Source organism: Sphaerodactylus townsendi, linkage group LG09 (assembly GCF_021028975.2).
Source record: "Sphaerodactylus townsendi isolate TG3544 linkage group LG09, MPM_Stown_v2.3, whole genome shotgun sequence".
Classification (NCBI taxonomy): Eukaryota; Metazoa; Chordata; class Lepidosauria; order Squamata; family Sphaerodactylidae; genus Sphaerodactylus; species Sphaerodactylus townsendi.
Window position 1 is genome coordinate 31,584,755 of NC_059433.1, and position 24,704 is coordinate 31,609,458.

The 24,704-nt window shown below is 40.3% G+C and overlaps 1 protein-coding gene across 1 annotated transcript in view; it reads left to right on the plus strand.

Moving 5' to 3' along the window:
* LOC125439312 (myelin basic protein) overlaps positions 1-24,704 on the plus strand; it is a 138,774-nt gene that overhangs the window by 108,452 nt on the left and 5,618 nt on the right. The window contains exons 5-8 of the mRNA XM_048508356.1: positions 12,548-12,658; positions 18,521-18,556; positions 19,708-19,740; positions 22,123-22,245. Coding sequence (XP_048364313.1) covers positions 12,548-12,658; positions 18,521-18,556; positions 19,708-19,740; positions 22,123-22,245 — 303 coding nt within the window. The remainder of the gene's footprint in view (positions 1-12,547; positions 12,659-18,520; positions 18,557-19,707; positions 19,741-22,122; positions 22,246-24,704) is intronic.

Here is a 24,704-nt window from a genome sequence, read left to right on the forward strand (position 1 = left end):
AGACTGAGGTCTGCATTGAGGATGGTAGTATGCTCACATACAAGGAGGAGCCACTGATGTCCATTGGGGATTATTCGTTATGAGAAGGTGATTAGTGAACGCTGAGATATTAATAGTATCTGATCAGAAGTACTGATACCTATGTATTGCATGCTTGTGATAATGTTCACCTTTTTGGTATTATGTGCCACCAAGGCAGTCTAATGGCCAAAAAATGTTTGACTCTTTCATTGTGTTTTGTTGTGCAATTTTGGCTTTTTTACTATATACATTTTCCTCTTTTTTTACAATTTGTGTGTGTGTGTGTATCATATACACACATACATATGTATATTCATTTCCTGTATCATAATTTACAGGAGTGGATATATATATGAGATGTTTCATACGTATGTGTGTATATGATACTTTGATATTTTGCAGTAATGTTTGTGTACTTGATACATATATGTTTGTAGGGTACACAGCATATATGTACCAGTAGGGTACACATTTGCAGTAATGTCTGTGTACTTGATACATATATGTTTGTAGGGTACACAGCAGACCTGTGGATTTAGGGGTATGTTCTTTTGATTTATTAAAGACAGTTTTCTTTCTCTTAACCTTTTGGGTTATCTAATCAATCAGTTTAATCTACTTAATTAATCTTTCTTTTCTGGTTAGGGTTTTATTCCTTTTTTAACAAGTTCATGCCTTTCTCTTCTCATGTCAGAGGAAGGCATGGACTCCGCTCCTGTCATATGCTGGTTTTCTACCATTTCTTGTTTTCTGAAATGGTACAAGCACATTAATAGAAGGATGAAGGGTTGTGCTAGCATTCCTCACACACCTACCTATTCTGATCATGGAATTGCATACTCTAGTTGTTGAGCTTGTATCTATCATTCATAGTATGAAACTTGGATGAAATAGTTTCTCCTTTTTTTAAGGGCATTTATTATTTTTTCACTTTTTCATGGTTTTCAGAAGTAGGCTTTTAAAATTACTGATTTTGAATGCAGGAGATAGCAGGAACTGAGAAATTATGATACAGGAAATGAATAATTACTGCAGAGCTTTTAGAAGGAAAGAGGATAATAGGTAATTATCTTTTGGAAAAGTCTTGTATGAAATGTCAACATACTAATATAGCACCGCATTGGGAGTACTAGTTTTTTATGTGCTGCAAAAAACCTACTATTTGCTTCTGACCCCCCCTCCCCCCCGCATTTAATACCTGGTAAAAACATTGGCCATAGTCCTAGGGAGAGTTAACCCCACATGTAAATAAATGTAGGCACAATCTGATAAAAACTTATTGATGTAAACCCTGTTTTAAAAAACCATTACAAATGTAGTGAGCATTTTTAGTGCAATAAATGACACCAGAGGCTACCAAAATAAGAACCTTCATAAAATCAACATCTATCAAACAATTGAAGGAAGAGGACAGTTTTCAGCTGCCTTCTGCATTTCATGAAGGAGAAAACCAAGTGGGTAAGTGAATTCTAATCTTGACCTCACTACTACAACAGCCTTGTCATACGGGCAGAGGTGGGATCCAGCAGGTTCTCACAGGTTCCCGAGAGTAGGTTACTAATTATTTGTGTGTGCCGAGAGAGGGTTACTAATTGGTGATTTTGCCACGTGATTTTTGCCTCTCAGCAGTAGCACGCAGAACTTGAAGCAGTCTAGCAGTAGGTGCACCGGCGTGCGTGGCAGCCTGCGCCTGCGTGCATTCGTTTCCTGCCCAAGGACCGGCGCAGCGGCTGCGTCCTTGCCACAGCCCCGCCCAGGAATTCCCCGCCCCCAGAATGCCTGGCCACGCCCCCATCATGCCCCACCCAGCCCTATTGGCACCACGCCACAGTTTGAATCCCACCACTGTGGGAACCTGTTACTAAAATTTTTGGATCCCACCACTGCATATGGGCTGACCTGCTACACCTCAGAAGGTGGTGGACACAAAGCATCTTCTCCTTACGTGAGTTCATGGATAGATTTCTGTTGGTGCAGGTAGCCCTTGAGGTACATTGCCCCCAAGATATTCAGATGTTTACAGTTTATCATCAGCATCTAATGTGTGGGGGGGGGGGACTGTAATCTAGAAATGTTCACTCGAAGCTGCTGAGACGAGTTTATAATGGCTACCTGTTAATAAATTGGCAACCATATTTTGAACCAGTCAAAGTTTTGGTGAATTCTTCAACAATATGCAGCCACATTATAGTAATCCAGTCTGCAGCCAACTGGAATATGTAACTGTGGTAATGAGAGAATGGAATTCAGAATACTTGACTGTTTTGGAAAAACAGAATTGAACAAAGTAGATTTTTCAAAGGTAACATTCCAAACTTTTCTGCTGGATAAAAGAAACTCACTTCCTTCTTCTATATATGCATGTGCCATCAAGTTGCAACCCACTTATGGCAACTCCAGCAAGGGGCTTTCAAGGCAAATGAGAAGCAAAGGTGGTTTGCCATTGCCTTCCTCTGCAGAATTTTCCTTAGTGCTCTCTCTTTTAAGTAGTGACCCTGCTTTGCTTCTGAGATCTGATGAGCACTTCCTATTTCAGGCCAGTATAAATGTCACATTCCCCAGTGGAGGTACAGTTTTCCTTTTCCTATTCTGCTTTGCAGTTGCTTGTTACATAAGCAAACTGTTCTTCAAATCCAGTAACTATTCCAGGAACAAATAGTTGCTTTGGTCCCATATTCCAAGTCAGTTCCAATGCAATAGGCCCAACCGATGCTGCTGTATGCAATCAAAGTACAATTGCTCTTAATTCTGTACCCAAATCATGTGGCTCCCTCATCTGTAAACCATCATCAGCTATAACTGGTTGGTGACCATGCTAGTGTTTAAATGCTTCTCATATATGGAGAACAAAATATAGGAATCTTTTAAGTATTGTGCTGTTTACATTAGAGCTGATCCAAATAAATGCTTTTTGTGCACTTCCAAAAGCCCTTGCCAGGAGATTGAACAAGCTGGTCTGCAGTATGAGGGGAAAGCAGTAATCAACAACTGTGGCTTAACCCCCTGCTGAAGCATTAGTGTACAGAAATTAAGAACATTACTGTGCAATTGAATCAATACTATTTGAAAAGGCCATTTTGTGAATTTTTATGAAGCTATGACATTTTTATTAATCCAGTCCCAAATTTGAACTCTTTAACCGTAGCAAAGGTTCAAACAGCTTTTCAAAACTAATAAAATTTAAAAATAAAAATAAAATGGAGGGAAGGGAAGGGAATAGGTAAATCTGTTTAATTGGCACTGATATCCTTTAGGTAAAGCCAAAAACAGTCCCCTTTGCAGGCAGCAGGTCATTACTGACCCTTGGTTTGATTTCACATCATAATGTTTGCTAAGCAGACTGTTTATGGGATGGTTTGCCATTGCCTTCCCTAGTCATCTACACTTTACCCCAGTAATCTGGGCACTCATTTGACCAATCTTGGAAGGATGGAAGGCTAAGTCAACCTTGAGCTGGCTGCCTGAAACTGACTTCCGTCAGGACTGAACTCATGTTACGAGCCAAGCTAGGACTGCAAAACTGCAGCTTACTACTCTCTGCCATGGAGCACTTCTGATATCCTTTAAGCCACTAAAAATATCTAAAAGTCATTCTCTTAAAATAAAATTAATATATCTATCAACAGAGTCCCATTTGTGGATACTTAAATCTGGAGATGGGAGCCATGATCAGAAAAGATCAATCTTTCTACAAATCAGAGGAAAGCCCCAGGTTTGCAGAAAAAGAATGTGAAATCTATTTTTAAAATAAGGAGCTAAGCCTCTCCAAACCAACAAAAGTAGCACCTGTGCCTTTAAGAAGGGAATGCCCACTCAATGGCTGTATTTGGGGTTGCTAAGCAAACATAATATTGCTAGTCATCAAACTTTGGTGTCTTTCAGTACGTGATGGGGGGGGGGGGATTTCTTTCCAGAACTATTTTGGACTCCCAGTCTATCCCTGCTTCTCTGTTTCCTCCTCTGGAGGAAGGACTCATTTGGACCAGTCCCAGCAGTAATCACTAGAAATTTGCATACAATTTGTGCAACTCACCCAGGTGTAGTAAAGGCTGCCAAATAACTTGATGCTAAATGAGTTGCCTAGGCCTAGCAGCAGCCTCTGAACAACTTGTGAGACATAGGCCTGGCAGCAGCCACCACAAAAATCACCCGAACAACTTCATGACTTTTTCAACTTGGCAACTTTTCCCAGAAAGAGGCTGCCAAGGTTAAGGAAGGAAGGGAAGCTGAATGCCACAGTCGGTTAGAAATCTGGATGAGCCAGGTTTAGTGGGTGTTTCAGAGTGGCTTAGAGCCTAGGATCTGGGAGACCCAGGTTTAAATTCCTTCACTGCCAGGGAAGGTTTCTGGGTGACCTTGAGCATAGGGTTGAGGTGAGGATAAAACAGAAGATAGGAGAATGGTGTACACTGCTTTAGGCCCCCATTGGGGAGAAAGATTGTGTGTAAATGAAGTAAATACATAATAAAGCTGAAGATTTGGGGACACATAAAATATCTGGTTTGAGAGAAGGAAGGAGAGAAGGAAGTATGGGAAATGGAGAGGATATGGCAGCTTTTAGGCTGACACAAAGAGGAAATGATGTGGGACAGAGGATGCGGTGGGAAATGAAGTGATCCCTGCAACTTCTTATAGGTTCCCCACCACTAATTTTTTATAAATTCTGCCCTGTACAAAAGATAGATATGAATTACCTATGTGAGTGTGAACATCTTAGATCACAATCAGTCCTTCAGAGGAAGATAATGTTCTTCTATCCTTGTACGGCAAAGGAAACTTGAGCAGGTGTTGCTTGTTCGGAAGGATTAGAAAATTGCTAATCCTTAGTTAAGTTTTGCTGCATAACTATTAAAATATCACAGCAAAAGTACTGAAGCGCCATTCCTCTTTATATCTAGTCTCCCTAGAAAATTGTTCCCCCAAACCTTCACATATGCTGATCTCCTGTTTGTTCTTCTCAATGCAACAAAAGTTGGTTGCAGATCTGCTGTGTTAAGGCTTTGCATTAGATGTGAATCTACCATGGCAATCATATTCAGAGCTATCCCAGTCTTTCAATTATCTGAGATTTTAAAGATTTTTAAAGATAATTCTATGTTATATAATTTTTATTTTTTTTAATAATTGTATTTTATTGTGCTTCTTATGCTTTTACCCCACCCAGGGACTATGGTGATGGGTGAGAAATAAATTTACATAAATAAATAAATAAATTAGTGTCACTCTGCATAGGACTGCAGTGTAAGGGTTGAACAGCAAGCCCTTGTAGGGGCACGATATGGTTCAAAAGATAGTTATGTTTCAGTTACAGGATGCTGTCTTTGAGAATGTTGAGTAGTATGATACTACTCTTGTTGTCACACAATGGCCCTGGAGGCAGGAGGAACATGTCAACAGGAAAGTGGGAGGGAGAGGGAGAGAAAGAAAACCTGGTCACCAAAAAACAGAAGTGGATGTATCTTGATATAAAGAAATGTTCAGCAGTGTAAGGAAACCATTGCTTTGTGTCTTGAGTTTGATTCTGCTCCTCAGAGAAAATTTGTGGTTAAGCTCTCTGGTTTTAAAAGGAAGGAATGGACGAAGGTTAAAAGAAAAAGATATAAACCACTCGCGATGTTCAGTTTTACTTTCTTCTGAGCTCTGGCAGTTTCTTCCTTCAAATTGATGAACACCACATTTGAGAGGTTTGGAGCTGAGAACATGACACTTGGCACTCCCATCCTGTCCTGTCTCTGTCCTGTCATCCACCTGAACCATCCCACTGTTGCTGTGCAGCTGCTGTTGCTTAGTTACAAGAAGGGGGAATGAACCTACTCCAACCTGTCCTTTTCAACCTAAGGGGTTTGCCAAATTATTTTGAGCTGTGCCTAGGCACAAGCAACCTCTTCTCATTCGCAATGAACAGTGATAACGCTTGCCCACTGCAGTACATTGGGACAGCATTTTAACTACAGGTGCATGAGTCAGAAAAGATACAGAGGACAGCTTCGTGCTGGAAGCTCAGTTCTCTCCTTTCCACAGTGATGCTGAGTATTAAAGTCAGCAGGACCCTGCAAGCAGTACGACTGAGAAGCTAAATTTTAACACGTGACCCACTGAGATCTTTGAAAAACAGAGTACTGGTGAAAAGAGGACCCAAAAATGTTTGCCACATTATACCTTGAAAAGTCCCAGAAACCTAAAACAAAATCCTGAAAACATCCATTCAAGCAATAAGTTGTTACTTGGGAAAATGGTTAGCTTTAAAACAAGAATAAAAAACATGGTTAGCTTTAAAACAAGAATAAAAAACATTTAAGGTCATTTCTTGCTCTTTGCCAAAGTACAAACACTACTGAAATCTCTAATGATGTATTTAAAGGTGAAAAGCAGTGGGGGTTGGGGCATTGCAGATGCAAGGCTAACCGTCAAATGGGTTTATTATGATGGATGACTCTGATTGTAAAGCACCTCTCCTTTTAAAAATGAAGCACTCAAAAGTGTTTAAAAGGATGGCTTTTCTCCACATGAATCCATGCCCCTTTTAAGATCTAGCCAACATCCTTTGCCGACTATTCCCTGCCGCCATCCAGTTAGGATTATGATCATAAGGAGCAGAGTTTTTTTGATGTTATCACTTGCCTTCTGGAATCACCTCCTGGAAAAGGTAAGGGAACAACTTCTGGCCATTCCATTGGCATGAGAGAAGGCCCATCATTCCCATCCCAACCTGCACAAGTACAAGCCAAGTCCAAGATAACCCCTGAGGCTTTCATAGCATCTCTGGGGCTCATTTTGCTTGGCTGTGGGAGCCATCTACCCTCATACCCACATACTTTCTGTTTGCTGGCATATCAACATCTTCACTTTACAGATAAACGTGCATTTTGGGGAGGGTTGCCACAATGATTATCTTCTGTTGCAAACTCTCTTTAGGTTTTTTGGGTTTTTTTATTTACAGTTTAGCTGGTAGGATATGCTACAGTGGACCAGGAGAGTGAACTGAAGGTGTCTTATTGGGATAAGGTGTGGTTTTCTAGAAAAAGGTTAAAATGGTTTTTTTTAAGTTTAATGTTTTTAATAATTTGAATTATTAGTTTTCAATCAATGGTGTTCACTTAGATTGGATTTGTTTTCACTGATCAATGCATTAGCCATCTTGAAAGCTAGAAATTCAGATTGCAAATTCCATAAATTAATAAATTACAGACTGCACTGAAAATAAAAATTAGTCATTGTATCCTGGTTGGAAACAGAAAACAAAATCTTCAAAAAAATAACTGACAGCCAGTGTGGTGTGGTGGTTAAGAACAGTGGACTCTAATCAGGAGAACAGGGTTTGGTCGATTCCCCACTGGTGGAATTGAACTAGGATAGCCCCTGCAGTTTTCCTGGAACTCCCCACGGCTCCTGTGTCCAACTTGTGTCTCTATTCCAGCTCTGCCACTTCTTCCCATTATATTTTTAAAACCACCAGGGAGGTACACCTTTTTCTTTGTTCTAGGACAAACACAGGATGAACCTGGTATCGTGGGGAATCCTAACCCGCTGTGATTCTCCCGTTCATGCCGTCAGCCAATCATAGCTAAGTGTCTTGGCATGTGCAGAACGGGAGATTCACGGCGGGCAGAAACACGCCTTTTTATTTTTCCTTCTTGCATACGAAACCATGACCGTACAACTAATAGGCGCACGTTTATGTGCTGTTTCTAGCTACATAGACACTGCTTTGTGACAACATAGCTATGTAGCCGTTATGTAGAAACAAAAACAAAAAAGGAATACATGTTCATGTTCCCGCCCAAAACAACAGCCAATTGGAAACGAGGAGCAGAAGAGGCGCTGAGGTGATCCTGCTCTCTGAGCACAGTTCCAACAAGAGACCTTGGCTGCTGTGGGGAGTGACTCTGGAATCAACTAGGTACTGTAATTTAATGGTCCCAGTTCAATCCTAGGTCAATTCCGCCAGTGGGGAATTGACCTTTGATTCCCCACTCCTTCACGTGGGTGGCGGACACCTATCTGGTGAACTGGATTTGTTTCCTCGGTCCTACACTTGAAGCCTGTTGGCTAGTCACAGTTCTTCAGAGCTCTCTCAGCCCCACCTTTCTCACAAGCTGTCTGTTATGGGAGAGGAAGGGAAGGTGATTGTAAACTACTTTGAGACTCCTTAAAGATAGAGAAAAAACAGAGAATAAAAATACTGAGAACATAATCTAGGACGTCTCAAGTCTGACAACACAATCTATATATGTTTAGCTTGGAAGGAAATTGAACTGTACTCAACGGAGAATAGTCCCAAGAAAGAACATGTGCAAACAAGATTGTGACCTTAATCTGTCTGCTTACAATAGAAGCGCTGATAGGAACTTTTGCAAGCAGAGTAGCATTTTCAGAAGCAAGTAGGAATATTTGCAAAAAGCTCCCTGTAATAATTAAAACATTTTATTCAAACAAAATTTGTACTTTAAGAGACAAGAGCAATGAAGGTGCAAGGTCTATGTGACAGCTTTAATTTGCAAAAAAAGTCAGGTGTGCTTTAGACCTGCTCTGTTTCAGATTTTCAAATTTATAAATGAATGAAAAAAAGACCTGAACAGAGCAGGGTGAAAAATGAGTTTAAAAAGATTTGAAAAGTAATGACTGCTGGGGAATTGCACAAATTGAAGGTTGGACTGTGAAGAAACTGAAATTGTTCAAGATATTCTATTACTTGGCTCCATCATCAACCCAAAGGGAGACTGCACCCCAAAAACCAGAAGGAGATTGGAACTGGGAAACGCAGCCATGAAGAAGCTAGAAAAACTCCTTCATTCTTTTTGCGTTGTGTGTTGCTGGTAATCAAGATCAAGTTAATTCATGCCACAGTATTCCCCGTTATCAGGTATGGGTGTGAAAGTTGGATAATGAAGAAAGCTGACTCATTTGAAATGTGGTATGGAAGGAGAGTTCCATGGGTACCATGGACCAATAAAAAGACAAATAAGTGAGTTTTAGATGAAATTATGTTTGAATTCTCCCTCAAAGCCAGCATGACCAAACAGGCCATCATACTTTGATCACATAATGAGAAGACAAGACACACCAGAAAATATAGTAATGCTAGGAAAAGTTGAAGGCATCAGGAAAAGAGGAAGACCCAATATGGGATGGATTGACTCAATCAAGGAAGTTTGCAAGACTTTGAGCAAACCTGTTAATGATAGGATGTTTTGGATGCTATTAATTCATTCAGTCACTATAAGATGGAGACAACTCCATGGCACTTAACACAGAGATATGAAAAGTCAAATGTTTTTAGTAAAAGTTATGTCTGACAGCTATGACACTGGGGGACATTTCTGTTGTTTTCTTTTACATAATTTTACATAATTTTCTTGGGTCCCTCATGATTGTGGAGTAATTGACAAGGTGTGGTTTTTCATGGTTTTTAAATGTGCTTCATGGTTTTTTAAAAAAATTGAAATAGGTGTCTGAAACTGTGTAGAGCATAGGCAGAAAATGCATGGCACTAAGAGACACCTGTCTGGCAGATTCTAGTTTTCCGAGCTACTAAGATTTGTTGCCAAGCTCCAGGTGGGTCTGGAGATCTTCTGGGACTACAATGGATCTTCAGGCTACAGAGATCAGTTTCCCGGGAGTAAATGGCTGCTTTGGAGGGTGGACTCTGGCATTGTAACCTACTGAGATCCCTCTCCTCCTGAAATCTTGCCCTGCCCTGGCACCACCCCAAATCTCCAAGAATTTCCCAACCTGAAGTTGGCCAGCCTAGGGTTTTGCCTAGATTTTGCCTAGACCGAAAACAAGGCAATACACTGAAGACAGGGAGGAAATGAAAAATAGTAGCAGTTCAAATTTACTGTAGTTCAATGAAAAATAGTAGCAGTTCATCTCTCGCATCAATTCATGTTCCAATACAGTTAAAGACCCAACTCAAGGGGGGAAAATGTTGTTTGAGGTTTTCACATTGGCCACTGTGGAATAAGAACAGTATATCCAGCCAGTGCAATTTGGTTTCCACTATGGCAATGAAAATGATGTGGAGAATAATGTTAGATCCTGCATGTGACAGAAAATAGAAAATGTTATTTTGATGAGGTATTGGGTTAGATGCTATGTGTTTTTCTGCTGGTGCAAGACAGAAGACTCCACCAATTTCCTTTCTCGTTGCATCTTCATCTCACATGCCTTTTAATTTACATAGAACTCATAATGCCCGGCATAGCCTTTGGGGAAATCAAAATGGGTTCCTCTTCCCTCTTGTGCCAGCAAAATAATTGCCCACATCCAACCTTTTTTTCTGTTGAACAAACTATCAATCCAAACAAACATATAAGTAAAAATAAAGATTATGCTATGAGATTTCAACCTATGCTGCAAAAAATCATTTACTGCATTTCTGTGGAATATATATTCCCCCCCAAATTGCAAACTGAGAGGCATATTGGTTAGTCGTGAACATGACAATGAAACATTTAGATACTGCCCCACCCAGATTTTACACTATCTTCCTGGAGTACAGAAGGTAAGTGTGTACATATTTTCACTGTTCACAAAAAGAAAGATTGATTTTAAAACATCCTTTCAAATACTACATGTAGTGCTTATTGCACCTTATTTTACCTAGTACCTCAGATCTGCATCTCACAGTACTTTTGAAAAACACGGGAACATTCTCAGAGCTTCCGTGGGTGTAGGACGTTGGGAACTTTCAAGTTACACGGAATTCGTCATCAGGCAAAATGGAAAGGTAGCTAATTTTCAGGTATTTAGAGGGCAACATGGTGTCTAGAAATGGGACTATGGGAAAGGTACATAATCATACTGTTCATAATTTGAAATGAATTTTTTATCTAGCGTGCATTCAAAATTTACCTTTAGCTCTGCTAATACTACATCCAGTCTCATCTGCATTAACTATTCTCTCTTTGCCAAGGGTCCCGTCAAATTAGTAGACCTAGAAAGATGATTTGCAATATTATTTACTTCCCATCTGAAAACATTTCATGTATCTTGTTGGACATTTTTGCTAACTTGTTTTCCTATCTTGTTTTGATGATTCCCCTTTCAGCAAGATTTGTAATCCAGATAACAACATTTCTGTTTAGTTTGTTGTAAAGAACATTCAGTATTACTTGATTAACATCAGCCTTGGTATGTAACATCATCTTTTGTTTATTTATTTATTTATTTGCAAATATCTAAAGTAGAGTTTTGTGTAACTTGAAAGTTTGCATGCCAACATTTTGAATGTTAATGTAGCCAATAAAAGGTTCACTTTTTTTGCTTTGGTGCACCTGAAAATGTCACCTGGCCATATAGTTTTGCCATATCTCTGCAACTTAAATAGAAACATGAAGCAGGGAGGATGAGTAAAATTCAACTTATCACATGACCAGATACGATTATGTAGTCTGTATTGGGTTGAGGCCACCATGTGTCAAATATATCTATCTCTTGTTCAGAGAGAAAATTTTACAAATCTAAAATTATTAAACTGACAGGAATTGTAACACACTCATGGTGTCTTTTCATTTTGTCCTTTTTTATTCAACACATGGCAAAGACTTATTGAGAGGAGATGACCTTAGATCAAAGATGCAGCACATGATTTGCATGCTAATAGTTCCAGGTTAAAACCCTGATGTCTCTTCTTCAAAGGAGCTCAGGGAATAGAATTGAGAAACTCTTCCGCCACTGACCTTGAATGATCACTCCTGGAATAAACAATACATGACGGAATTGTAGTTTGAATATAATGCAGCTTCATATGTTCATATGGAAGAATGGCAGGGAATGCCTTTAAAGGAAAGATGAGTACTGGGAAGTCAACGTGGAAGGGTTACTGATGATGGCTGATACGCTTATTCACAAAGTAAATCCATTGTAAATGTATTTTGTCTCATTTTATATAACTATGCCATGATAGCAGTGTGGTGTAGCAGTTAAGAGTAGGTGGATTCTAATCTGAAGAACCACGTTTGATTCCCCACTCCTCCATCTGAGTGGTGGACTCTTATTTGGTGGATTTTTTTTCCACGCTCCTACACATGATGCCTGCTGGGGGACCTTGAGCTAGTCACAGTTTGTTCAGAACTCTCTCAGCTCCACCTACCTCACAAGGCTGTGATGAGATGAAGGAGTTTGTAAGCCCCTTTGAGTCTCCTTACGGGAAAGAAGGGGGGTATAAATCCAAACGCTTCTTCATACTTGCACGGGAGCAAATTGTAACAGTTCATTGTCATTTTTTGTTGCCTAGGAAAGGGGATTAGACAAAAAGGGCAGCTTTATCCTTAGCTCTTAGACATGGTAGCAGAATGGTCAGAGGTAGTATGTTCCTGCAATGATTGGCAATGGCTATTGCCTTCGTGTCATATGTATGAATTTTCTGGAAGCCTCTGTCTAGAAACAAGACATCTGTTTTCATCCATTTTACCTCAACTTCGGTTAAATATGAAATTTTTAGTATAGAATTTCTTCTCAAACGCTTTTCAAATGTTGTCAGTGTGCATCAGAATCAAAATCTATCCCCTCTCCCATATTCCAGGACTACCATCATGCTTCCAGAGTGAGCCATGTAAGTTCCCTGCCTCATCCGAGGTCTCAGCGTGGACGGTATGTGGATGACAACCCAGTTGTCCATTTCTTCAAGAACATTGTAAGTTTTCCCTTATGCATTATTTATTTATTTATTCAACCAAATAATTAATAAGCTAGACTTGATATGCTGTCCCTCGCCTTCCAGTCTTAGGCCGTTTCCCCACTTTGGTCGTTTTCCCTTTGCTGCGTGCTACTCTCAGCGCGCGTCATTTCTGGTGCATGCCCGGGCTTCCCTACGACCCCGTGCTCTTCGCGGGGTCATCAAAAGGCGCTGTTTTGAAGAGCGCCAGGAATGATGCGTGCGGAGGGGGCGCAAGAGCGGCAGCTTCGGGGTGGCTGCATTGTCGCCACCCCTGTAGTGGGGAGTGCCGCGGGACCCCGCGCTATTTGGGGAGAGTAGAGCGCAGCAGAAGGTAAGTGGGAAAAGGCCCTTAGTCTTTAGGGACTAAAAGCAATTTTAAAAACCCAATTGTATTAAGCAATTGACCAGCATCCTAAGATGAATTTTCTTAAAAAATAGTATGCAAACTCTATTCTGAAGTCCTATGGTGCTTTCACAACATGCTGAATGATGCCCATTCGGTCAAATTTTACTGAACTTTAATAATTGTCTGCAAGTGTAATTTGCCATTTCACACAATAAAATTCAGTTGCAGTGTACAGTGAAAAAGGATTTAAGTGTATTCTTCAATATGTGTGGTAGTTATACAGAGTTGTACATTAACCTGTACAGAGACTACCTTCCTTCCTCTGTCTTCCTCTGAATAGGACACTTATGAGTAAGGAGTGCTAAGTACACATTTCAGCTCCTCCTGGAAGTCATTTTACTAGCACCTGTGTTATAGCTAAACTCCATGTGCATAGTCCATCATCAGAGATAGAACTGTTTCTCAACCAGTGGCATGCGTCTGACTGGTGGGGCACAGAGTTTTCGCAACAATTACTAAGAATTTGCTATCCCTAAATCTCAATAATACTGCTCTAAAAATATTTATTATCTTTGTATTTTACAGTTCCCATAGCAATGAAAATTATACTCAATAGTCTTATTACAATTTTCAGCAACAAATGGAGTTATTATTCACATGTAAGTGTTAAAGCTGTAGCAGTTTATGCCCTTGAAAACTTACCATAAATGATAAATATAATATCAGGATGCCTGTAAACATATGTAAACATATAACTGTTCTTCTCAGAAAAAGAGGGGCTTTTGTTTCTATCATGGTGTGTCACCTAGGTTCTTCAATAGAGTAATTGCTGGGAAATTACAGACAAAAAGTTGAGGTCCACTGAACTACAGGAGAGTTCTCTTCTGCTTTGAAACTGGGATGTTTTCATACACATTTTAAAAAATGAACTCAGAAGGGTAAAAGACCTAGCCATACAAAGGAGCTTGGTCTCTGCTTGATGATGATGATGATGATGATGATGATGATGATGATGATGATGATGATGATGATGATGAACATTTAAAAAACATTTAGACATCAATAAAACATGCTACTAGATCGAAGGGGCGAACTACCAATCCATAAGATTTAACAAATAATGACAACCATAACTCCAAGGGGCTCTGATAACTGGATGATAAAGTTAGAGATCAGAGATCAGGGCGAGGCCTGGATAGGCAACTGTAGTTTCCTCAACCATGTGCCTAGCTAACATGGAGTCACTAACACAGTGACTGAGAGACTCTGTGAAAGATTGCGTTCTAGGATGAAACTTGAGAATTTGTTGAATGTATGAAGCGCTGACAAGCACCAAATATATTTTGAGACTTCAGAGATATGATGAGGCCAGACACCAATCTGTGAGCTGGTTTGCGTGAACCTATTTGATTGTAGACCAAAGAATCTGCAGCAATCCAAAAGGACATTTTTCAGGTCTTAAGCTGCTTGGACACAGTTTAATTGTATATGGACATAATTAATGAACTGTGAGTCAACAAGAGGAACATATTCTTATGGATTTGAGTTTACATATGGCTCTGATTAATGGTTGCATGTTTTGTGTATTTGAAAACTGAAGGAAAGTCCCTTATATACATGATTTGACTTGGAGTCTGAGGGAAACTCCTATGGTATATAGTATGAAACTTGTGTCAAGTTGACTTTAAAGTTATACAGCCTTGCATGACTGCCAGCCATTAGCTGTGCAAATTTAGGCATAGTATTATACTTGTTGCGTGCCCACGCACACGCGCACGCACGCACGCACACACCAGCATTTTGTTACCATGATGGATCAACCATATGCCTGGCAGAACAGATCTGTCTTGCAGGTCTTTCAAAAAGTTTGTGAAACAGAAAAACAATATGAAAATGTTTTTTTAAAAGAGTGTAAATGTCAGACATTCACAATGGGGAGGTGCTTCAAGATGAAGAATGTTTTAAACCATTTTACACCATTTTCACACCGCCGTTTTGGGCCCATGCAGAATCCGCCTAAGCCAGGTGAGACCTAAGGAACCTTGGCATTGCAATTGATTTCCAGATTGACATAAATCAATTCCCCTGGAGGAAAAATGGCTGCAAGGCAGTCTTGCATTACGTTGCTGAAGCTCATCCTCTCCTCAAACCCCACCCTCCCCAAGCAACAACTTCAAATCTCCAGGAATTACCACACCCAGAACTGGCAACCCTAAACTTGAGCAACTGGGAATTGATGCAGAGAGAATATCTCATATTGGGAGCTATCTAGATGATCAAGGAACAATAAGTAGACAGTGCTGTATAGTGGTTAAAGTGTTGGACAGGGATCTGGGAGACTCAGATGCAAATCCCCCTCATGGAAGCTTGCTAGATGATCCAAGCCAGTCACAGACTCTCAGTTTAATCTGTCATGTGTTTTGTGGATACAATAAAGGCAAGGAGAATGATGTAAGCCACTTTGGATCTCCATTAAGGAGACAGGTGGGATATAAATGAAGGAAGCAAATACATTATTGCATTATCTTTCTTAGCTTAGAGTGCAAAACAGGACTTTGAAATGGTGGTAGCTCATTAGAAAGCTTCAGTTCTTCCTGAGCTTCAGGACAAACAACAGTTTCATCAATATTTCTTGTAGTCCTGTACTCAGTTTTGGACTGTGATCTCACACACACTTTCCCTGGACATGCAAGCAGTTGGTAGGGAGGTTCAAACTCCTCTCTAAAGCCCTGACTAATTTTGATTATACGGTAAAGGGAAGGACTCATCTGCTCCTGTACTCAACTGTTCTATAAGCTGCATTCTCTCTCCATCTGGTGATGCTATTTTTCTTAGTTTGTTTTGCTTGTGTTTCATCCTTTCTATTTTTTTAAAAAAGGCAACCAGATGGCATTTTGTTCCTTTTTTTAATTAGGCTACGTAACTCCTTAATGGAGAGTCTGTGTTTGAAATTTGGGAGTCAACATCCTTTTCTGAAAATACATGGTCAGAATTTGTGAACCTTTTCTATTGTGTCCATTCATTGCATCAATTCTCTCTTGCAAAAGAGAGAAAGAAAAATCCACCATATATAAAGATACAGAAAAGAAGACTGAATGGGAAAAGAGATCCTAGTTAATATAACAGTTAATATAAAATATATCTCAGTGTTCCTGACATTAATATCTACCCAAATTACTGTAAACTTGATATAAGATAAAGATAAATTGTGGTTCTTGAGGGAAATGGAATGCAGGAAGCATACTATACCTACTCTCCAGAATCCGTACACTTACGAAACTGCAGCTGTGTAAAACAGTGTCAGTTATAAACAATGGAACTTCCCAAGACTCCTCAGAGATGAGGGACTCCCTGTTTTGCAGGCCTTATTTAATGTACGAAACTTGTATTATGAAGAGACTTACCTAAAAAACCACTTTAAGACTAATAAACCACTAGTTGGTGGCAGGTTAGTTGTATGCAGGTTTGTGAAGCCATTCAACTGAACTTGATGATCCCTCCCTTTCACAAAGGAATTTGATAATCCCACCCTTTCACGTTATTTGAAAATGTGCTTGATGAAACTAGCTGCTACCAACTCTGAATCTCTAGAAAAGTCTGGGGTACATAACTAAATTAATAAAGTGCTAGTAGAGGGCTTGCTTGATTTAGAGGATATATGGATCAGAGCTGATGAATGCCCTCTTGTGGGGGCATAAAAACTCAGGCTCATTCCGCACATGCAGAATAATGCACTTTCAAACTGCTTTCAGTGCTCTTTGAAGCTGTGCGGAATGGCAAAATCCACTTGCAAACAGTTGTGAAAGTGGTTTGAAAATGCATTATTTTGCGTGTGCGGAAGGGGCCTCAGATTCCCATTTCTTCTACTACTTGTTAGTGGGAGAGAAATATGGGTCCATTCCATACAGCACAAAAAGATGTTTGTGGGACGTCTTAAAAAGAGATGACTGTTTTTCACTCCGCACATTCAAAATAAGACATCCGGGGGACATCTTAAAAAGGGGCAACAGCTGGTTTGATTCCAGACAGCAAAGGCATCAGAAGGGAAAAGAGGTTTTTATCCTCCCAACCATTTCACTCTCTGGTCAGTTTTCACCCTCTGCTTGCACCTGATAGATGAAGGGATTCTCCCTACTTCCATTTGCTGAAGGTTGCCCCAGGATATCTGCTCTTCAGGATCCTGTCCTGGATGCCTTTTCAGCCCAAAAAACTACATAGCTGTACTCAGCCAATTCCAGAAATATATACTTTTCCTATTTTAAAAAAGTTTTATGCATACACGCATAAGAGAATCTTAGCTGCTTGGAAGACTGTTTTACCTCCCATTGAAAAGCTGGTTAGACCTGCCCTCCATGGACCATCTTAGGATGGCCTGCAGAGGGCTGGTCAACCCAATAGGAGGTTAAATAGTCCTCTGAATGCGTGTCTGCATAATTACAAAGATATCTCCTCTAAAATTAAAAAAATAGGAAAACTATATATTGTCAGATTCAGCAGGACAAGCTGAGTTCAACTCTGGACTTTGGGGGCTGAAAAGGCAACCAGGATCGGAGCCTGCAGAGCAAATGCCCTGGGGTAACCTTCAGCAAATGGAGGCAGGGAGAATCCCTTTAGCTGCACACAAAATGTTGGGCACAAGCAGAGGGTGAAACTGACCAGAGAGCAAAATGGTCAAGCGGAAAAAATAAGGCATCACCTGAGCTCTGCATTCCACACAGCCAGGCAGGGGACATCTTGCAGGCACCTTAAGAAAAAAGGTGGACTTCAAAGCGTTTCCAAAAAAAGTTGAAATAAGGCATCCTGAGGATGTCTTGAGAAAAAAGCTGTGTGGAACAGACCAGTGTGGTGTAGTATTTAGATTTAGGGAGGCCTGGATTCAAATTTTCATACTGCCATTCAGTTCATAGGATGACCTTGGACCACTCACTCTCACTTAACTTAAGCTACCTCCCAAGGTGGAGGACGAGATGGAAGGGAGAATGCTGCCCTGTTCTCCTTCGACATGTTTATGTGTGGTGAGAGGAGGAGGACCACTGTTTTCGTAGCATGCAAATTTATACCAGCTAATAGCATCCATAATGTTCAGTAAGCCTGATCTCAGCCATTAACTCTGCCACTGGATGGGGGTGGAACAGCATCGCACAAAGTTACTGTAATTTATAAGGATTGTAACAATGCTCACATTTGGAAAGTTTTGTATAGATAATGAATGGTCACTGAACTGAAGGGCATTCAGTTGACTTTCTCTGTTTTGCATTCATTTATATTATGAAAATGTTTTAAATTGTTTTGCAAGTTACCACAATTTGAACTTTGGCACTTCCCCCAATGATCCGTTTCTGTTAAAATGCCTTCTGTTAATAAGCAGCTAAGAAGCATTCTTAATGAAGAAAAGGTCAGAGGGACTGGATCTAACTTCCAGAGTGCAGTGAAAAGATCCTTATGAATATTCAGCCAATTATTTTTAATTACCATTCTATGTTGCTTTTCAGGTGTCACCAAGATCATATCCTCCTATGCAGGCAAAGGTAAGCATCTCCGAGAAAATCCGACATTAATTGTCATTATGGATAATCAATGTGTGCTAAACCAGAGAGTAATTCATTACCTGAGTCTAACACCACAATAATGTGAGAGCTTGAGAAAAGGAAATAATTCATATGTGCTTGGGTTAAACATGTGAGATGCTGGGGCATAACTCTATTATACAGAAAGATACCCTATACTGGAAATACTTTGAAACCCTTTCCAAAAAATGGCTGCACAATGTAAACACTCTCTCCCAGCAACCAGTCTTAAAGTATCTGGTTCAAAAAGTCACAGTTCACTTATGGTGATCCCAACAAAGAGCTTTCAAGGCAAGTGAGAAGCAGAGGTGGTTTGTTATTGCCTTTCTCTGCAGGGTCTTCCGTGGAGGACTCCCTTCCAAGTACTGACACTGCTTAGCTTCCAAGACCTGAAGAGATCAAGCCATATCCTGTTACCTTCCTTCCAGCACTTGGCTTAAACATAAACCTACATTTACAATGAAGTTTACAATACATTTACATTGAGGTTTATAATAAAATAAACTGTGCTGTTGCTTCAGGAGAGAAGGTGGCATGGTATAGCCTGATCTCTTTGGATCTCAGAAGCTAAGCAAGGCTCATAGTTGGATGAAAGCTCTGCAGAGGACGTCAGTGGCAAACCACCTCTGCTTCTCACTTGCCTTGAAAGCTCCTTGCTGGAGTCACTGTAAATCATATGGTTAGAGGTAAAGCCAAAACCTCACATTCTCCAGGTTATTTTTAAGAAGTCAGTCATTAAACATCTTCCAGTCATTAAACACCTTCCAATACTCTCTGCTTTCCTGCAGGTTGCTTAAGCTGAACACATGGAAATGCAATATTGTAAGGTGTTGGGAGGGAGGGTTGGCCCAATGCACACCCCATGTGACACTCACAAGTGGCATGTGAAATGTCAGCCCCCTCTGTCCCCCCTTCCCCACCCACCCCCACCCCAGTATGCCACTGGTCTCAAAACTCATAACCAAATCATGTATGTTCCGTTATTTAAACTTGCTTGACCAATCGTAGTTCATTGTTAACAGAGATAATTTCTCTCACCTCTTGTACGCCCTCAGTGCCTTTTTGCTCCACGATGGTCACCTTGTCACTGTTTCTGTTTCTTATATGCACAGGGGAGAGGATTATCCTTCAGCAGATTTAGCTGGGTAGGTGATGAACATGCTTTCCCTTGCAGCCATTTTGTTTTGCCTAGGCCCAAATGGTACCTTACCTTTCCAGCACTGCAGAATCCCGACATTCATGTTTTGACTTTAACTTTGTTTGCTTTATTCCCTCTGATTCATGCCTGGCTCCTAAGCAATTTGTTTATGCCTGTGGTTTTGTTGCTTGCTTTTATCCAGAAGCCTCTGGAAGCTTACAGTGTAATTAAAATGTATTTCACCTGCGCACAAACAAAGCAACTGCACTGCATGAAATATCTGCCTCTTTCGTTTAAGGCTACTTATATCTGGGTGGGTGATGGTGGTGGAAACACTGAAATAATTGCAAAAAAATTCAGTTTTGCCTAGTATGGTAATTTACTGGCTAAGAAGTATGCTCCTACTGATTACTGAGCCTACACAAGTGGCCCAGGCCTTTCTGGATTCTTGAAAGTGCCTGCTTAGAAGCAACAACTTTGCTAAATTCGGTAGGCCTAAAGCAGACTCCAAACTATCATTGTTTAGTTCTTTATTCTGTACTACTTTTTTCTGCGCTCAATATGATTTGCAAATATCAGTACTAGAATATAGGTCATAGTCCAAGACTGGAAGAAATGTGAACAGCTGTCGATTGTGTTTGCCAAGAATGGAAAGGTGTGAAGAAAGAAGGAAAATTTAAAATTGAAGGCGATATCTCCCCTATGTATGTGCAAACTCTGACGAAATAAAAGATACATTACAAGAGGATTCTTTTTGAAGTTCTCAGCATGCAAAAATCAGCCCTAAGAAGAAAGTTGTCCGCTCAGAATTTGCTTAGAGAAAATAATATTTTTGAAGCTTCTAGAAACTATTCTGCTACAGGACTTGGGATACTGTTCAAATTTAAAGTACAGATGCCCTACTGTGCTTCTCCATGTGTTCTATTTTGTTTTTTATACTTACAAGTAATAAACTGAACCAATTTGATTGCTCATGGCAGCTTCCAAACCAACTTGAATCAACTGGCCCAGTTTTTACTAACAATTTGCAGCAAGGTCAAGTTTTCACTAGTTCTTTCTTCACTAAAGGCAGTTGAGTTTGTCATTGTCCTATTGACAAGTGAAATGCTGCTTTGGGGAAATAACAATAAGTCCAATGAGCATTTAGAAACTAATAACTCAAGAGGAGTCTGTGAAAGACTTACAGAGTACCTTTCTGATGAGACCACTACATCATGTTTTTAGTCCAGGAAGGAGCATTTGCCAGCAGTTTCAGTGAAATGTTTGGATGGCCCCAAGCCAGTTCTTAGTAAACTTACAGTGCAATCTTAAACGGAGTTACACCTTTGAAAGTCCATTGAAGCCACTAGGCTTCACAGAGCACAACTCTGCTCATGAGTCCATACTGCCAGTTCCATACTGGGAAGCAACAAAAAGGTTTGGCAGCCTCAGCAGGCTGGCCAGGTGCACAACCCTAATAAGCCATTTGTCCTTTAAGAGTGTCATTATATATAAACGTATGGGTAAAGCTGAGCCATTTTTATAGTGAATAATGACTCAGGCTACTTTAATTACCATTGTGGTTCAAAACACACTTTTGAAAAACAGAATATCACTTTGTCCTCTAGTGTGCTTAAGTCAGTTTTCACACCAGACCACGGCCACAGAGCCTGGAAAGCCCACAACAACCGCTTGAATCCAGCCGTGAAAGCCTTCGACAGTACTTTGAAGTGATTGAGCACAACAACATTTGAGCATCTCTTCAGATGTTTATGCTTTGTCTCATTTTTTTAACACTGCTTTTCGAGAAGTGGACAACTCTGAAGTGTAAGTACTTGTTCTATAAAATACACAAAAAATACCCCCTTCAGATTGCCTTAAATAGCATTTGGTAAAAACTTAGAGGGGTAAATACTTGAAAATGTAAATCGAAGATTGTAATCCTGAGAAAATTTCCCAGAAGTAACCCCTATTGAATAAATTGGTCTTTCTTCTGAGTAGACCAGCTTAGGCTTGTTCCCTTCTTTTGTTTATGCTTTCCTATACTATACTGTTGTATCAGTTCGTTGCATGATTATAGCTCTGCTCATTTGATAGCCTGAATGCATGAAACAGGTTGCATTGGTTATCCCATAATTATTTATTCAGAATCATCATGTTGGGCAATTTCCAAGTATATATGGCAAGATACATAGTAGGATACTCTTAACATACTGAATAACTTTGAAACTGAACCAAATTTAGTCTCATCTACCTGGTCTATATGTTTAACCTCCCTATCCATGCATTTTGTTGCTACCAGATGATATTTTCTTCCAGCGCTGGAGGATATCCCCATTCTGCCTGTCTCCTATTGCTCAATTATGCAGGTGGCTAAAATGTAACTAATTGTGCAATTTCGTGTTTGCAGGGTGGTGAATCTCCAAGGCATGGATATGGAAGTGGCAGATACTATGAGCATAAATATGCTCACAAGGGACACAAGGGATACTACCACGATGGCCAGGGCACACTGTCTAAACTCTTTAGACTGGTAAAGTATTTGAAAGATGCAGTAAGCAAGAACTTATTGTGACGGGAGGAGGGAAAAGCTGTTTTTAGCTATCTGATCACCAAGGATTGCACTGACTTAATATCTACAGGATATGAGGAAAAAACTTTAAGCAGTCATCCTGAAGATCAGCAATACTGTCTATAAAACAAAAGTTTGTTCTGGCTGCAGAACCTGTATGGTATATGGAAGTCTGTTAATATAGCTCAGTTCATCCATTTTTCCTCCTGTGCTATCAGCAATAGCCCCCTACATAGTTTCTTAGGTACATTTACTCCATCAGATGACGTGTTCTTGCATGAAGAGCGAGCCAGTGTGCCATGCATACAGAATTTTTTCTTGATTTACAAAATTTATACCCTGTCTTTCTACCCTCACCAAGGCCACCAAGGAGGCTAGCAGATTCATAATTTTTTAAAAAATATATATATAAAGCCATTAAAAATCAAACAACGATTAAAACCAAATCTAAAATACACATACACAATTAAAGCATAGGGCAGGAAAGAAGGATCACTTAAGGAAAAGCCAGATGAAACAAAAGAAGTATTGACCCACTGGTGGAAGATGATAGCAGAAGGTGACAAGTAGTCTTCTGGGGGAGAGATGTCCAGAGTTTGGGTGCCATGACCAAAAAGGCCCTCCCCCAGGTTGTCACCCACTTAATCTCAGAAGATGTGGGTAACCAAAGCAGGGCATCGGATGGTGTTAGTAACAGACAGATGGGTTCATGAGAACCTAGTTATAGATCAGCATAAATGTGAGTTTCACAACATAGGCCAGGAGAAGCCAGAGAAAAGAAATACCACCAACTCATTGCCGCCGCCACCACCACCACCACCCCAATCCTAAAAGTATCTTTCATGACACAAATACAGTGGCTGTTAAGATTGGCTAGTTCAATTATTCTGGTCCTATCAGTGAGCCTACTATTTAGTCCCATAAAATATCTTCCAGCTATTGTTTTCAGTAGCAAGATCTAGCGAAGAGACGTCATCTCTAGAAGAGAGCCATGCTAGATTTTATCTGCTACCTGTTCCCAATTGAAATGCAGGAACATTTTCTGTTTGTGTTGGAAATTGCAGCCACAAAATCCCATCTCGATTAAAATAAATATTGCACACGAAACAAGTGAAATGGAAATGCATGCAAATTTAATCCTACAGGCAGGAGAAAAGCAAGGCAGAAATATTTTAAATAGATAATAGTCCTATCCTCTGTTTTCTAAACCTCACCAGTAAAGATACATTGGTATGCTTTCTAACGAAATGTATGCAATTATTCATGACATTGTACATTATAGAAAAATAGTCTGACCTGTAATCCAGTTGACAAAAAATAGTAAAATTTAAGTCAGTATAGTCAAATTGATTTCAACTGGTTTAAATACTCTTAAAAAGGATGCACTCTGATCAAATTACTTCAGACTGTCTCACAAACAAGCAAAAAGTTCATTGAAGTCAATGAGGTGAGAAAAATATAACTGTGCTTAAGATGTCACTGGCCGATTACCCACTGGTGGCCGATTACCCCACCTCGCCCTGCTCTGACATGAAAAGTCCGCCAAAAGTGCTCTTACTCTGCAGAAAACATGCTGAAGGCAAGAGGAAGTGTGTCAGGACAAGAAATCATGTCCTGACACATCTCCTCTCTTGGTGCGTCACAAAGAGGAAGAGTTCTTGCCCTGATGAGCCTTTGCTATCTATGTGCTGCAAAGAGGAAGCACTTTGGGACAAGATTTCTTGCCTCAATGCGCTCCTGGTCCTATCACTCACCAGAGTGCTGGTGGGTAATCGGCCACTGTGTTGTTTTAACTGGTTTGAGCCTTGGCCAACAATGGTCGATTCTCCAGTGGCAATTAATTGTGTGGTACTCACATGAACTAACCAGATATCAGGAATACCTTCCCACTGCTTGAGCGATGAAGAGGGATTCTTCCAGTTTCTGGAGCTCATTTCCCCCCTTATCCTGCGTCCTGGCAGAACCTGCTTGAAAGTACAACTTTTCCTCTTAGCACGTTTTCTATCCAGTATTGAGGGGAGGAACGGGGGTCTAATCTTTCTTTAAAATTCCCGCCATGGACCGTGATGCAAATGCCAACAACCAATTAGCGATCGGCAGGCGCTGAGCGATGCACATGCAATCTCACCTGGGTTTCAATTTTGCCTTTAGTCTCGGCAAGCGTGTGCGCGAGGAGACATGAACCGGTCAACCGTTGCCATAGGAGATCGAGGAACTGCTTAAACTATTAATTGTTCACCTTTTTTTAGAACTTTTAAAACTTTTAAAAACTAGCCACTAACAAAAACACGAGAACACGAGAAGACATGCGGTCTTGCAAGAAAACATGTGAACATGAGAAAATGATAAACAGCCAGAAAGCTGGGGTAGACATGTTACCATTCTAACGTCATGATGTGATCATGTTTTTTGCGGGGAAA